Source organism: Jatropha curcas, chromosome 2, assembly GCF_041381405.1.
Source record: "Jatropha curcas cultivar XTBG-Jc1 chromosome 2, XTBG_Jcur_1.0, whole genome shotgun sequence".
NCBI classification, from domain to species: Eukaryota; Viridiplantae; Streptophyta; class Magnoliopsida; order Malpighiales; family Euphorbiaceae; genus Jatropha; species Jatropha curcas.
In genome coordinates, this window is record NC_143152.1 from 23,392,830 (window position 1) to 23,410,664 (window position 17,835).

At 34.4% G+C, this 17,835-nt stretch overlaps 1 protein-coding gene and 1 long non-coding RNA gene across 2 annotated transcripts; both read left to right on the top strand.

Moving 5' to 3' along the window:
* The first annotated feature begins 11,692 nt into the window (after positions 1–11,692).
* On the top strand, positions 11,693–14,621 carry LOC105636208 (tRNA (guanine(9)-N1)-methyltransferase-like protein). Its single transcript, XM_012219417.4, has 3 exons — positions 11,693–12,316; positions 12,824–13,183; positions 14,206–14,621. The coding sequence occupies exons 1-3, from the start codon at positions 11,777–11,779 to the stop codon at positions 14,413–14,415; spliced, it is 1,110 nt and encodes a 369-aa protein (XP_012074807.1). The 5' UTR covers positions 11,693–11,776; the 3' UTR covers positions 14,416–14,621.
* A 2,162-nt stretch (positions 14,622–16,783) lies between these two features.
* On the top strand, positions 16,784–17,594 carry LOC149498427 (uncharacterized). The gene is made up of 2 exons (XR_016319475.1): positions 16,784–17,071; positions 17,283–17,594. It is a non-coding gene; the product is annotated as an uncharacterized LOC149498427 (long non-coding RNA).
* The last annotated feature ends 241 nt before the right edge of the window (positions 17,595–17,835 follow it).

Sequence of the window (17,835 nt, forward strand, 5' to 3'; positions counted from 1 at the left end):
TGAGATGGATCAGATTTATACCTCCGTAGCATAGCAACATGAAAAACATTATGAATATTATCTAACTCTGGAGGTAAGGCTAATCTATATGCCAATGGACCAATTCTCTCGAGTACTTCATAAGGTTCTATAAAACGAGGTCTCAACTTTCCTTTTCTTCCAAATGTCCAACTGGCTTCCAAGGAGAAACCTTGAGAAATACTTTATCACCCACGTCATATTCTGTACTTCTTCTTTTCAAATCCACATAGGATTTCTGACTATCTACGGCTGCTTTCAATCTTTCTTTAATTACTTTGATCTTCTTTCAGCCTGCTAAATAATCTCTGGGCCTAGCAATTGTCTATCACCTACTTCATCCCAGCATAAAGGTGTTCTAGACTTTCTACCATACAACGCTTCATATGGAGGCATTCTAATGCTTGTCTGGTAGCTGTTATTATAAGCAAATTCCATTAAAAGTAGATATCTATCCCAGCTATCCTCAAATTCAAGTACACAAGCTCGAAGCATATCCTCTAATATCTGAATAATTTTCTCAGACTGACCATCTGTTTGGGGATGAAATGCAATACTAAAATTTAATCTATTCCCTAGGACTTTTTACAAACTACCCGGAATCTAAATGTAAATCTTAGATCCTTATCAAAGACAATGGATACTGGCACTCCATGTAATTTGACTATTTCATCAATACATAATTCTTCCAATTTCTCCAAACTATTATATGATTTAACAGGTAGGAAGTGAGCACTCTTTGTCAATCTATCCACTATCACCCAAATTGCATCTTGCTTTTTCTGAGTGAGTGGAAGTCCCATCATAAAATTCATAGTCACTCTATCCCATTTCTACTCTAGAATTTGAAGTGGATGATGTAGTCCTGCTGTTACTTGATGCTTTGCCTTAACTTGCTGACAGGTTAAACATTTAGCCATAAATTCAACAATGTCTTTCTTATACCATTCCACCAATAATTCCTTTTTAAATATCTATACATCTTAGTTCCACCCGGGTGCATAGCAAATGGAGAATTATATGCTTCCTTCAAGATAAGTTGCCTTAAATCCAAATCAAAAGGGACACAAAATCGGTCTTAAAATAGTAGTAGCCCCTCGTTGTTAATGGAAAATTCTGGCGTTTTACTGTCTTGTGTTTCTAAAAGAAGCTTTTGATATTCATTATCATTTTGTGCTGCTGTTCTAATCTGTTCAATCAATAAAGACTTTACTTGTAGACTAGCCAACACCCAGTCATCATAAATCTCCTTAAACTTTGCATTAATGGACCATAGATCATGAACTAACGATAACTCTGTGGTTATAACTCAATGCATCAGCTACTACATTAGCTTGTCCTAATTGATAATCTATAGCACAATCATAATCTTTTATCAGCTCAAGCTATCTCCTCTGCCTTAAATTCAATTCTCTTTGAGTTCCCAAATACTTTAAAGGAGGAGTTGAAGATAGAAACTCTTTTATCTTTTCAAAGGCGAGCTGACACTTATCGTCCCACTAATAGCTCTTCAGTTGTTTTAGGGTTCAGCAGAAAGACATGCACCTCTTAGCCGAGCATGAGATGAAACGTCCTAAAGCTGTGACTCGACCATTCAGTTGCTAAATTTCATGAATGTTAGTAGGTTCTTGCATCTCCAAGATTACTTTGATCTTCTTAGGGTTCCCCTTAATTCCCCTTTGTGGTATCATGAAGCTCAAAAACTTGCTTGCTTTTATCCCAATTGTGCACTTATCTAGGTTCAGCTTCATATTGAACTTGTTTAAAATTTCAAATGCCTCTTTCAAGTCATCTACATATACTTCTACCATTCACCCTATTTGGTGTTGGAACATGTTATTGACCAATCTCTGGTATGTGGCTCCTACGTTTTTCAGGTCAAAGGGCATCACCTGATAGTAATAAATCCCCTTATCTGTAATGAAGCTTGTCTTCTCTTTATCTAGCTTGTTCATCCTTATTTGGTGGTATCCAGTAGCTGTATTTACAAAGTTGTATACCTCATAGCTAACTGTTGAGTCTACCGATTGGTCTATATTGGGCAAAGGGTAGGGGTCTTTAGGGCATGCTTTATTCAGATCGGTAAAATCTAGGCATAGTCTCCAATTTCCATTGGGTTTAGGTACTATGACCATATTCGCAACCATTCTGGGTAGCTAACTTCTCTTATAAATCCTGCTTGCAACAATCTATCTACCATAGACACCATGACTTGTTGTCTTTTCGGCACCTAACATTGTTTCTTTTACTTTACAAGCTTGTAGTCTGGGTCAATATTGAGCTTATGAGATATGGTGTCAGGATTAATCCCAATTATATCTTTGGTCGTCCATGCAAAGTTATTGATATTGTCTCCTAACACTTTTCTAATACTACTTTGTATTTCCACGGGCAGTCAACTCCCAAGGTTAGGTTTTTTCCCAGCTTTACTTCCCATTTGATCAGTTCGCCCACAAGTGTTGGGCTTGAATCTGAGATACTTCTGGGTATGTTAAAAGGTTGATGCTCATCTTGCATTGTGCTTGTTTCCTCACCTGACATCCACATAATGGGCAGGGCAAGAGGTATCCTTTTTAGTACTACCATGTATGCTTCTCGAGCTCTCTTTTGATTTTCCTTCACAACCATAACTTCATTATTATCAAAGTAAAATTTTAAAGTGAGATACCTGATGCATGTGATTGCTTCCAACTCGTATGGGGCGGGCCTGCCTAATATGGCATTATATGGAAAGTGGATGTCCGTTACCATGAATTCGATTTAAATCTTCTTGAGATGCCTTCGATTCCAAGTTCTAAAGTTATATATATATAGATCCTGCTACCTGGACTGGCCTTCTCGCTAAATTGACTAAAGGGCTTCGGACGAGCTTTAGCTTCACCTGATCTAGCTTCAAGGCTTTAAAAACCCCCATAGTTAATAAGTTGATCACACTGCCATTGTCCACTAGGATTCTTTTCACCAAGAAAATTTCCAAAACTCCCTCTATTACCAGAGCATCATTGTGTGGGGTTTGTACATGCTCGCCATTTGCTTCGAAGAATGAGATAAGGGGTCTTATGTTCAGCCTTTGTTGAGGTAAGACAAAATAAACTTCTCAGCTCTCCTTTTTCTAGTAGAGTTGCTATCACATCCTGTGGAACCACCAAAGATAGTGTGAATTGTGCCTAAAGTATTGCACTGCCTCACCTATTTTTTTTCTTCAGTTTCCTTTCAAGCTCTCCCCACGAATTCTTTTAGCTTGCCTTTTTGTATGAGATGTTTAATCTCCTTCTTCAATTGCCAACAGGCTTCGATCTCATGTCCAATGTCCCTATGAAATTCGCAATACTTGTTCTTGTCTCGGTAACCCCTCATTCATCTTTCTGGGGTAGTAAAGCTGAACTTTGCTCCCATGCTCTCTCACCCCAGATAGTATCTCCGAATGTGACATGTTCAAAGGAGTAAACTCTCAATCTCGCTGCGATCTATCATCTCTTAAGTATGGTGTTCTAACATCATAACTAGTTTGTGGGTATCGGAGGGGCGATCTTCTGGGTGAGCATCTTCTTACTGGGGATGTAACGTCCCATTTTTCTATTGAATCGAGTTGTTGCTTAGAGTCGAGTCGGGCTAATCCAAAACCCAGTCCGAGCTATTAGAGTCCAGAGTGGGGTAGAATGGGAGTTAATTGAAATCAGGAAAAGAAGTGGACTTACTTGAAGGAAACAAAAAGATCAAAGTATAAGGATTAGGATTTGCTTGTACGAAATTATAAAGTTGAGGTCTTGAGTTGTACCATATTGACACTTGAGGTACCATTTGGTAATTTTCATATAAAAATCATTGATATTTTGGAGATGTACCCGTGGGTTCCATTTCATTTCCTTTCTTCATCCTTATCTTCATCTTCTTCCTCTACTTTCCTCTTCCACCTTCCTTTCTCCATCACTTTTAATGGTAATGAAGATTTTAATGGGAGTTAAGCATTAATTCAACTTCTATTCTATCCAAGTAAGTAAACCTTCGAGAATTTCCTAATTGAATCATTTGGTGATATTTTTAGATGATTCATAAGAATTCTTATGTATAGGAGAGGTGAGCCAAAGGTAGAAGAAATAGGAAGCTTAAAAGAAGAGCTCAAGCTTTTTGGAGTGAAGGTGTGCTATCTCTTTTAGTTTAATTAATTTCCTTGCATGAGAATTTGTGTGGTGTGTTGATAATGAGAAAATATGTTGTTTAATGTTGAGTAAGATGACTGAAAATGGTGAAAAAGCATGAGATGAAATGAATAAATGAAGTAGATATTGAGTTCATGCTGAAACAGGTTTTGCTGGAAAAGTAACCAGTAAATTCACCTTGATTTTGACCCTATTTAATGATGGAATTAGGAAGTGTCATAGAAGAGTTATTTATTCCTCTATGTGTTAGCTTTCCATGGGTTTTTGAATCACCCAAATCGGAGTTGTAAATTGAGAGATATGACCAAAATAGTACAGACTGCGCAGGCTGGAAAACACGACGCGCGCTCGCGAATTATGCCTGTAAACTCTCTGACTCTCATTTTGCACTTCTTGCGCTCGCGAATTTGGCCTGTAAACTCTCTGACCCTCTTGTGCGCTTCTCGCACTCGCGACTTTGCATGGCGCCCTCGCGAATTGTGTTCTGATGCTCTTTTGGACTTCATTTTCTATGCAATTGTATTCCTTTGCTCAACTTGTATGCCTCCAATCATTTTAAAACAAAAAGACAACATGAGAACATGTATCAAACCAACATGCAAGCATGCAAATGATGTGAAATGAGGTAAACACTATGGTGTATGAAGTTATGAATTCTATGCAATTGTATTCCTTTGCTCAACTTGTATGCCTCCAATCATTTTAAAACAAAAAGACAACATGAGAACATGTATCAAACCAACATGCAAGCATGCAAATGATGTGAAATGAGATAAACACTATGGTGTATGAAGTTATGAATTCTATGCAATTGTATTCCTTTGCTCAACTTGTATGCCTTCAATCATTTTAAAGCAAAAAGACAACATGAACACATGTATAAACACAAAATGCAAGCATGCAAATGGTGTGAAACTAACATGACACAAGTTGCCCGCTTGGCGAGGCTATTAGCATACAGGTAAGCAGTAAGGTTTATGAAATTATGAAGCAGTTAATTTTATGACACAAGCATGTGAAAATAACATGACACAAGCGTGCAAATTATGACATAGTTACTATGCTTTTGTTTTATCTATTGACATACCATTAATATGCTCCATTGAGGTTAGGTAGAAACCACGTAGATAAGGCTATGTCGCGACATAGGATAGCAGATCTGCGCCTCATACAGTTTGGTACTCCGGCTACAGGCCGTTGAGTGGATATGATTATATAATGGCCATAGCAGCCCAGTCATACAGTATTCATACAGTTTCATACAGTTTTTCTTATCACTTTGGTTTCACTATAACCTTATGGAGCTATACAGTTATATTGACTACACATTGCATAATCATACAGTATAACGAGCAGCAAGTATGATAATGAAAGTATCATGATATGTGTGCTTACATTCCATATGTGAGTACCTGTTATTTCTACATACGTATGTGCTTATATTTTTCTTTATTCGTTGCGATATTCACTGAGTTTTAATAAAAGTTGCAGAATTCATACAGCATAAAGAACATCAGGTAAGATCATGAAAGTATAATGCTATATATGCTTACAAGTTTATTTATTGAATCTGTAACACCCCTTCCCGGTCCACCCGTTAACCCGAATGAACCGAGCCGAGACGCTACAATCTGGTTGCACTTATATCTTGTCATGCGGATAGCATACTGTATGCAAAATATGAATATAAACACTCCCAATTACACTCTAAACTTCCAACATCTCCAAGAATCATCATAACACAATAACCCTTTATCTATATATCTTTACATAATTATATAAATCCTCAAAAGCATTTAATATCTAGCAATTAATTTCATTCAGAATCTATATCAAGTTTTCATGACCTAATCATATCAACTATAGTAAACTATTTCATCTTCAATCATTTCATAAATATTATTCTTATCACCAACTACTTACGCCAAAATAATTACATGTTTCACTTATTTTTACAATCACATAAGCTCTAACAATAAAAGAATTATACATGCCATAACTCTTAATACATGCCATAAATCTTAATTCTACATCTCTCAATCTATTATGACCAAATTAAGCACTTCTGCTTTGATAGGACTCCTCAAGTCTTCAAGTAGCAACCACGATCTTCAACCTGCGCGTGATGAAAATCGACGCGCTGAGTATAAAACTCAGTGGTGCTCATAATTCACATACTAAACAAAGTACGATGGCAACTAACTTCAAATACCAATTTCATAAAGCATTGATACTCATAGAATCAGTAAATTTTAACATGAATGTCTCTTTGTAGCAACGAATAAACTTCTAACTCATAAACATAATTAATCTACTTCTCTCATAACTCCTTTACATGAACCGTATATTACACATTATGATACTATCATGGTCTTACCTGCTGTTCATTGTGTTGTCTGCATGAAATCAATAGATATGTATGAATACATAACATTATATTTCCATTTTCTTACTTGCTGTTCATTCTGTTGTATGACTGATGCACTTTAGTCACAGCATATAAGGTATGATTACAACATTGCATAACTGTATGGCTCATTAAGAATTAAATAAATAAATTTGTAAGCATATATAACATGATACTTTCATAATCTTACCTGATGTTCTTTATGTTGTATGAACTCTGCAACTTTGATTAAACTCAGTGAATATCACAATGAATGAAGAAACATATAAGCACATACATATGTAGAACTAAACATTTACTTACATATGGAATGTAAGCACACATATCATGATACTTTCATTTTCCCTTAATGATCTTTCTTGTTGTTTAGTATACTGTATGATTATGCAATTTGTAGTCGATATAACTGTATAGCTCCATAAGGTTATAGTGAAACCTAAGTGATAAGATAAACTGTATGAATACTGTAGGCTATAGGCCCCGAACCGGATTCGCCTATGCCACTGTATGATCTAGTGAGATACTGTCCGCTTTGGTGCCCCTAACCGGATTTGCACCGCACGGTTTAATCATATTCACTCAACGGCCTGTAGCCGGAGTTCCAAACTGTATGGGGCGCAGATCTGCTATTCTATGTCGCGACATAGCCTTATCTACATGGTTTCTCCCTAACCTCAATGGAGCTTATTATGTACATGTCAATAATATAACATCATAATACATAAATGGTTGCATAACTTCATAATTCATCATGTTGATTTGATTTCACATCATATGAATGCTCACATGTTGTTTTAATCCATGTTCTTATGTTGTATTTTTGTTGTAAAATGATTGGATGCATGCATGTTGAGCAAAGGAATGTAATTACATAGCAAATGAAAGGCAAAAAAGTGTCACAGCACAAGTCGCGACCGCGCATGTGAAAGTCGCGAGCGCGACTTGTGCATCTTGAGAGTCAGTGTGTTTCTGGCTGAAGTCGCGACCGCGCAGCACAAGTCGCGAGCGCGAGATGAAGTCGCGAGCGCGCTTGTGTGATTCGCGAGCGCGAGATGCGCACACTGAGAGTCAGAGAGCTTCTGGCCAAAGTCGCGACCGCGCATGTGAAAGTCGCGAGCGCGAGTTGTGCCATTTGAGAGTCAGAGAGCTACCTGACTCAAGTCGCGAGCGCGCAATAGGGAATCGCGAGCGCGACTTGCTTTCCAGTATGCGCGAGCGCGCGACGTGATTCCAGATTGTGCAGTCTGTGTTCTTTTGGCCATAACTCTCAATATACAACTCCAAATTGAATGATTCAAAAGCCCACGTAAAGATAACACATAGAGGAACAAATAACTCTTCTATGACAATTCCTAGTTCCATCATTAAATGGGGTCAAAATCAAGATAAAGTTGCTAGTAAAATTTCCAGCAAACTCTGGTTCAGCATAAACTCATTCCATCCCCTGTTTTCTCACCATTACCAGTCCTCCCACTCAACGTGAAGCAATATTATCTCATTAACAACACACCACACAATTTCTCATGCAAGGATATTGATTAAACTAAAAGAGATAGCACACCTTTACGCCAATAAGCTTAAGCTCTTCTTTTAGCTTCCTTCTACCTTTGGCTCACCTCTCCTATACAATAAAGTTCTTATAAATTATCTAACAGGATCACCAAATGAGTCAAGTATGAAATTCAAGAAGGTTTACTTACTTGGATAGAATAGAAGTTGAATTAATGCTTAGCTCCCATTAAAATCTTCCCCACCATTAAACGTGATGGAGAAAAGAAAGTATAAGAGGAAAGTAGAGGAAGAAGATGAAGATAAGGATGAAGAAATGAAAATGAAATGGAATCCACGGGTAGTCTCTAGAATGTCATTGATTTATATATGAAAATTACCAAATGGCACCTCAAGTGTCAAAATGATACAACTCAATACCTCAACTTTACACTTTAGTGAAATCAAGTCCTAATCCTTATACTTTGATCTTTTTGTTTCCTTCAAGTAGGTCCACTTCTTTTCCTTATTTCAATTACATCCCATTCTAGTCCACTCTAGAATCTAATGGATCGAACCGGGTTTTGGATCAGCGCGATTCGACTCTAAACAACGACCCGATTCAATAGAAAAATGGGACGTTACAGAATCTTTAAGGAGCCATACAGTCATGAGATGTTATTAATCATAACTTATATGATGTGACTAAAAGTGCATAAGTCATATAGCATAATGAACAGCAAGTAAGACAATAAAAATATATTGTTATGTGTTCTTACATGTTTATTTATTTAATTCATACAGCATAATGAACAGCAGGTAAGATCATGATAGTATCATGATATGTGTGATTAAAGGTTCATGTAAAGGAGTTATGAGATAATTTGAACTAAATTATTTATGTTATGCATTAGAAGTTATTCTTTGCTATAAAGATACATTGATGTTGAAATTTACTGAATCTATGATTTTCAATGCTTTTATGAAATTTGTATTTTAAGTTAGTTGTCATCACACTTTGTTAAGTATGTGAATTATGAGCACCACTGAGTTTTATACTCAGCGCATCGATTTTTATCACGCGTAGGTTGAAGATCGTGGTTGCTACTTGAAGACTTGAAGAGTACTATCAAAGCAGAAGTGATTAATTTGGTCATAATAGATTGAGAGTTGTATAATTAAGAATTATGGCATGTATAATTATTACATTTGTTAGAGCTTATGTGATTGGAAATATCATTGAAGCATGTAATTATTTTGGTGTAAGTATTTGGAGGAAATGATTGAATATGAACTATTTTACTATAGTTGGTATGATTAGGTCATGAAGACTTGATATATATAATGAATGCAATTAATTGCTGGATATTAAATGATACTGAGGATTTATACAATTATGAAAAGATATATAAAGTGTTATTGTGTTATGATGATTATTTGGAGATGTTGGAAGTTTAGAGTTTAATTGGGAGTGTTTTGTATTCATATTTAGCATACAGGATGATATCAGCATGACAGGACATAAGTTCAACCAGATTGTAGCGTCTCGGCTCGGTTCATTCGGGTTAACGGGTGGACCGGGAAGGGATGTTACAGGGGAGGGGTGTCATCTGTGTCTAGCTTTCTCCTCCTTAGGCGACCTTCTATGTTAGGCCTTGTAGGTTTGTCCAGTTTTGTGTATTTGTGGGCCCGTGCCATGAGTTCGATAAAAGTTAGAAGAGGATCTATACTCAGACTTTCGAATAATGTTTTATACCTATAATTCTTTGCCATAAAATTGATAGCCACTTCATCATTCAGGTTCTCTATCTGCATCGCCATTCTTTGAAATCTGGAGATGTATTGTCTCAGAGTCTCTCCATCTTCCCTTTTTAAGTCTACTAGGTCAGATGATATTTTTCGGGATGGTACACATATTATAAACCGAGCTCGAAATGTTATAGCTAATTGTGAGAATGATTGAATAGATCCTATTTTGAGTCTGGTACCACTCATGAGCTGCTCCTTTCAGTGTGTTTGGGAAAACCTTACATATGAGGTCTTCAGAGTTGATTTAAAGATACATCATAGTTCCAAAGGTGGCCAAGTGGCTCCGGAGATCGGTACATCCATCATACGGTTGAAAAGATCGAAATTTTGAATTTGGAGGAAAGACTGCACCAAGAATATTGGCTAACAAAGATGAGTCCTGCTGGAAACCATAGTCCCCTACCTCTCCTATCTCTCTACATTCTCTAACTAGTTCTTTGACGACGTTTCGGAGATTCACTATCCAAAATCGGTTGTGTGTGGCTTGGTTCCTGACCATAGGTGGCGATCATGCTAAGATTCGCCTCTAACTCCATCTCATGGAGTTGTTCAGATGCGAGGTGGCTTTGTGGCTTAGGTGATGGTGGAGGTGCACTGTGCTCTCCATGGCATTAATTTATTGGTCCATCTTGGGGTGGTAGTTTGCCATTCATAGAAGGCGTTTTTAACAAAGTGGTGAATTGCGAATATGCTTGGGCTAGGGCATCCGCCACCTGAAGATCAATTGTTGCGGGGGAGGTAGTATGGATTGTTCAGTTGCTTAGCCATGGTTGTTGCCCTGGCCTTCCATGCTAGGGTGTTCGACTGAATCGTTAGCCATAATATTTAAGAGGAAAAGGTTGAGGTTTTTCTAGGGTTTAAAGGTGTGTTCCACGCTCACCGCACCAATTGTTAAGTTCTTAGAAATTGGGTATTCAAAGATCCCCTTATGGGTGAAAATCGTGATATTTATATTAGAGCAAGGATAATTATTTAGGATAAGGATTATAGAAATTTTGCATGATTTGTTAGTTGAAGTTTATTTAGGGGTCTAATATTTTGATTTATTAATACATTATTTATATATTTTACTATTATGTATTATCAATTATAAATTGCACTCTAATTTGATTGGCCAAAAAATAAAATAAAAAAAATATTATTTTTAAACATCTCAAATTTAATTAGTTATATTGATATCTTATATAATTCAAATCCTATTTCTATTAAAGAATATAATTTTATTAATAATTTTTTAAATCCTTTCCTGATTTTGATTGGTAAAAAATATTATTATTATTATTATAAATATTTAATTTAATTTATTAGATTGGTTTCTTATTTTATTGTTAAAATACGTTTATTTACTAGAAGAGATTATAGTGAAAGTTATGAACAAAATATGTAAATTAATTATAAAACATGTAATAAAAGTTATATAATAATTTTTATAAATTAATTTATTTTTTCCTTAAAAAAGAAAATGAAAGCAACTAACGTATAATAAAAATTATATGATTCAATATATTGACATATAATAAAAAAATATTTATTGTATGTATCACTCAATCTAAATAAAAATGTATACTCTAATATTATATAAATAAAAAATTAAATGAACATATAACGAGCACATTTAATGTGTAATGCACGTCATAAAAAACTCTAATTTGCAATAAAAGTCAAAATTCATATAAAATTGATATAAAAATTAAATTGGAGTGAAATTAGAATATTAGGTTTAATTGAGTGTGAAACAATACATCCGGCCCGATTTTATTGCTGATACGAGCTCTACTTAAAAGTTGAGGGTGAAATAATAAATCCGGCCGATTTTATTACCGACACGAGCACTACGCCAACAAACGACGCTGTGTTACATACAACACGAATAACAAATGTGAACAGAAAGAAAATGGGAAACCTAAACCCTCCCACGCTTAACCTTAAGCTTAACCCCATACATTCTATGAGCACGGAAGTCTCTGCAACAGCAAGCGCAACAATGGTAGCTGACGACACACAAATTGAACAAACCACCCTCGACAACCGATCCGATTTGCAGCCGATTCCTCCACAAGATGAACAGCAGCCACCGTCTCCACAACCGCAGCCTCTTTCGAAAAACGCCCAAAAGAAGCTTTTAAAGCAGCAAAAATTCGAAGCGAAAAAAGCAGAGAAGAAGGCGTTAATGAAAGAGCAAAAGAAGAAAGAGGCAGAGAGAAAGCGAAAGGAATGGGAAGAAACTCTAGCCGGCGTCTCTGAAGAGGAGAGGGAAAAGCTAATCGAGTCGAGAAGAGAGCTAAGGAAGGAGAGAATGGAGAAACGATCTGAGGAAAGAGAAAATAAAATCCAGAGATTAACAGAAGCGAAATCCAACGGTCAAAAAATCGTTATCGATTTAGAATTCTCTCATCTCATGACTTCCTCTGAGATTCACAGTCTCGTTCAACAGGTCTCTTATACATTCACATTGTCTCTGAAAATTCATCTCCATTGATTTTATGATAAATAGAATTTTATGTTTGGCGCTGGAATTTGGAGTAGAATACAATTCTTAGAATGGGATTTTTTTTTTTTTTTTTTTTTTTTTGGTTATGGTTGAATAATTTTAATTTATACTGAAATTGTATATTTTTATGAGTAAAGGAGTTAATTTAACTAACGAATTTTTTTAAATTTATTTTTAAAATTAAACTTAGAAGAGGAGTTTTTCAGTATAGATATTCATTTCCAAGGTGCACTAACAAGCCCTCGGTGTTTGGAATAATGGAAAGTGAGTAGGGGATTTCTTTTCTTTTTTGCATACAGTGTTCTTGGGGTTTTCTTCAAAAAATGAATTCTTACGTTTTAAGACTGCAAATTGAGCAAATGGAATTGAACTAAATGCTTGTTTTTTAAGGCTTTCTGAGACGAACTATGTAAATAATTAAATTTCTGTTATGTTTAAATGGATTTGCAGATTATGTATTGCTATGCCGTGAATGGAAGATGTGCGACCCCTGGTCTCCTCTGGTTGACTGGTTGTGCAGGAGAAATGGAAAGCCAATTGCAAAGACTTCCAGGATTTGACAAATGGATAATTGAGAAAGAAAGTCGATCGTACATTGAGGCATTGCAAGACCAGAAAGAAAATCTAGTTTATCTTACAGCAGATGCAGAGACTGAGCTTGATGAACTTGATCTGAAAAGAATATATATTGTTGGTGGCCTAGTAGATCGGAATCGGTGGAAAGGGTTAACCATGAAGAAAGCTCAAGAGCAAGGAATCCAAACTGCAAAACTCCCTATAGGCAATCACTTGAAGATGTCAAGTTCTCAGGTATTGGTCTTCGGATTTGCAATTTCTTCTTCTATAGGCTTCTGAGTTGATTATTACTTGTCATTTGTTTGCTTTTGTGTTAATTCTTTCATGTCAAGTATTTTGTTGCTTGCATTTCACATACTGAAGGGATAGAGCCTATGAAATTTGGAGCATGTAGTTTCTCTTTGATGTCGAATGTGCAGTAGTAAATGCTACACTTTTCATGTCAATCTGTGCAGTAGTAAATTCTTTCATGTCAATCTGTGAAGTTGTCTGGCACAAATTAGAGAATCTAATATATGTCCCAGATGCGTGTCATAAGATTAAAAAAATATTAAAGGTTTGGACACATATGGAGCTGTTTCGGACACACTTGAGCTGTGTGTTTGACATTGACACTAGGAAAACATTGTGTCTTTTTGGCTCTACAGCCTCCTAGCTGTAGAGTGTGTGGACAGAAATGAGCCTGCGCGAGAATTGTGTATGTTTGGCAAGCTGTATTTAGCTTTATCCAATTCCACATTGTTTAGGGAGGGAATTATGGAGATTATGCTAGGAAAATTCTCTTTACATGCATATAACTATTTAATGGTTGTTTTTTATAATTTCAGGTTCTGTTAACTTCCTGTCATTTTAATTTTAATGCTCTTGCACCTGAAACCACCCCTAACTTATTTTAGGCATTAAATTTGACTGCAATTATCTTTCTTTATTTACTTTTCAATTCTGAAGCTTTTGATTGTTAAATGAAGTTGCCCTGTGTTTGGAAAGTGGATATTCCTTCTCATACCTCATGGCATGTCGATTTCCTTGTAAACTAATGTGTTGAATTTTAAGGCCCTTCTGCGTAAATAAATTTTGCACGATTTTGTGAAATTCATTGAGAATTTTATGTTCATGTTTGGTATGAATGAGAATGTTCATTTGACTCCTATGGATTCGACATAGCTAAAACAAATTGTATGATTTATTATAAATGGTAAATAAGAGGTGAATCTGGCATTCTTTCCATCTAACTTTTCATATCGTTGGCTGTGCAGGTCCTTACAGTAAACCAAGTAATAGAGATACTTCTCAAGTTCTTGGAAACAAAAGATTGGAAGGATTCATTCTTTCAAGTGATCCCTCAGAGGAAAAGATGCGACGCTGATTCAACAGAACATCATCGAGGAGTAGATGAGGAAGAGAACGAGGAGAAGGAGGAGTCATGTGAGAACAAAAAGAGGTGCATACAGGACCCTTCCAGCTAGTGGAACTCACTAGCTTGATTTTTTTGTCGAACGCTTTAAGTTCATCGGAACTAGCATTGTCTGTGTCCGTGCAAATCAAATTCAAATGGAAAACAATTGATTTTCAATGCAAGCTTACCATGTTTCAACTAGTTTCCATTTAACTGTAAATGAAAACAATTGTTGGATTCTTTTCTAGTACTCATTTCTTTAATTTCTTTAAATCATTCAGAGCTCTAAACTGTAAATGTTTTGATTTGGTATTTATTTTTACCCCCAAAATGAAAAAAAAAATTCCTCAAAAATTGAAAATTAAAGAACAAAGGAGAGAATGTTTTGAACTCATTTTAGCAAACCATCAATTATCAAGCTAAAATGAAACAAATAAAATAAAACAATGAATAAATTTGTAAGTAAAAAACAAAGAGAAATATGGTAAGAACCGACTGCAAACATTTTAAAAAGAAAATTGAGTTCAAAATGCATACCATCAGCTTGGCTCGATTCCAGTTCGGCTTTGCTCGATTCATTTACAGCCCTAGTAAAATATTACTAATCCTATCCTAAATCTATTTAAGTTTCAACTATTTAAAAAGTTCAGATTCAAAGGATGCTTAAACTTAATTTTACATTTATATAGTTGACATAGCTTTCCGTAAACAGGTTGTTAATACAATGTATGAAGCAACAAACATCATACAACAATTCCATCAAGTTTAGTTAAAGTCTTTGATTTTTTATTAACAAAAGATTAGATCAATGAAAATATATTTTATTTTTAAGCGAGTTTTGTTTATAAGATTTAAATTCAAAATTTGAAATACTTACAGTCATCACTTATAAAATATTTTATCTAATTTGCACTGCTTAAGATATCTATCTATGCTATTTATCTATACTATATATAAAAGTATGAATGAGAGAGAATAATGAGATTTTCTATATTATCCTTGTAAAATTTAAGATACTCTAAAATATTTTTAGTCATAACCAATTAAAAATTTTAACATAAAAATATATATAATATCTCTATAATTTGATTGGATGTTTTTCTAAAATTTTTTAATAGATAAATACATATAGATAATTAAGCATTTGAAAATTTAAAATTTTACTATTATTATCTTATTACGTCTAATTATGTTTTATTTTAATCTATTATTATATAAATTATTAATAATAATTTAATAATTTATTATTATTAGTACTTATTTTATTTTTATTTACTATTATTGTAATTTATCTTCAACATTATTATTTTAAATGAATAGGTGTAAACATGAGGCATTTGAAAATTTTTATTTTTTTTGAAATTATTTTAAATAAATATATCTAGATAAATAAGATTTTGATTTAACAAGGATATGGTTAAATTTTTTTAATTACAAATTGCACTCTAATTTGATTTGCCAAAAAATAAGATAAAAAATTAGTTATTTTAAACATCTCAAATTTGATTAATTATATTGATATCTTATTTAATTCATTCTATTAAGGAATATAATTTTATTAATAAAATTTTTAAATAATTTCATGATTTTGATTGGCAAAAAAAATGAAAATAAAATTTACTATTATTTATAAATTAATATTTAATTTTATTTATTAGATTAATTTTTTATTATATTGTTAAAATATATTTATTTACTAAAAGAGGTTATAGTAGAAGTTATTAGCAAAACATGTAAGTTACTTATAAAACGTAAAATAAAAGCTATATGATGATTTTTATAAATCAATTTGGTACTTAAGCGAAAAATAAAAGCAATTAGCGTATAATAAAAATTATATGAATCAGTATGTTGAAGAGAATGTAAATGACATATTTGATATTTAAATTGCTATTTTAAAGGAAGAAATAAATTGTAATACCCCGAATTTTTATTTTCGAAACTTTTGAATTTAATTTAAATCAAAAATCGAAAATTTTCACATGTGGGCTACAAATAGAAATACAGTCTCAAATCAAGCCCAATTCTGTGATATTGGGCCCAAGCCCAAAATGTATTATCGAAACTTTTGATTTAAGAACATTTTAAAATATTCGAGAAATAATATGGAACTTTGGCTATTAATTTATTATAAGAATATAGATACATATAAATTAATCATCCTAAAAATCAAATATGATTACTATTATTATGGACCTGAACTAAACAATCAAAATAAATCGAACCGGATCCGAAAATTAATTTAATATGTCGAAAACCACACGAATAATCTAAAAACCGAGTGAAAAACTCGAAAACCAAAGAAAATGAGACCAAATTACTAAGTCAGACCAAACCAGTTCGAATCGAACCGGAATGGTCTAGAAGGCACAGATTTTTTTTTCTTTCTTTCTTTCTTTTTTTTTTTTCTTTCTTTCTTTTTCTTTTCTTTTCTCCTCCTTTTTCTTCTCCAGCGCGCGACAGCTCTCCCCCTCTCCTTCCCGTTAGCACCGACCACAGACTCCCCTCCCCTTTCTGTTCCGTTCACCAGCCAACGTCACTGCCTCCTACCGCCGCCGCTGCACCCTCACGTCCCTGTCTCTCTGTCTCTCTGTCTCTCTCTCTCTCTCTCTCTCTGACTTCGTCTTCACAGCACAGAAACTATTCGAACGAGTGATAGTCGAATCGCAAAAGGGTGCGATCGCTGTCCTTCCCTCCGAGCAACTCCGGCAACTATTACCGACAAGGTAGGCCGATTATCGCTCTCTAATTCTTCTGTAAATAGTTTCTTTAGTTAATTTGTGTAATAATGGGAGATATCTTAATCATTGCTAAGTTACGTTGAAATAGGATTTTTGTCAATTGGTTTAGAAATAGTTATTGCTTGATGAAATTGATAGCGTGGTTGAACTCCTCTCTGAATTTGGATTAATCCAACTATAATTTTGCATTGTTTAGAGGATGGTATCAATTCCGGCCATCGCTGATGGCGGCTGTACTGCTTGCCGGTGGTGGTTCTGGTGACCGAAATTCCTAGAAGACAGAATGTTTTATTTTTGTGTAGATTTTATGTCTATAATTAGTTTTTTTTATTTGATGTCGATTGGTACCAAAGCTGTGAACTGACGCCGACTTGATAAATAGGTTACTAAGTTAAAAATGTAAGTTATAAAGGTGTTGTATAATCTCAGAATTATTTCATTATCTAGAAAAGTTATAACACTACATAAATTGTTGGTTATCTAATAAGGCATCTAGTTAGTCGGCAAATATACTTTACCCTTATAAGTATAGAATTTCAAATAATGTTTAGTTACTTAAATGATGTGCTCTTATATATACGTAGGGTGATATGATTGTGTAATGATTGATGTTAATGAAGTCGACTTGAAGTTTGGTGTAATGGCAGCAGCCATATTGTTCATTTTAATGTGTTTAATGATGATGAGATTAGAAACGGTATATTAAAATGAATTCCTTGTTTATTAATGAATTTGCTAGACTGTGGGCT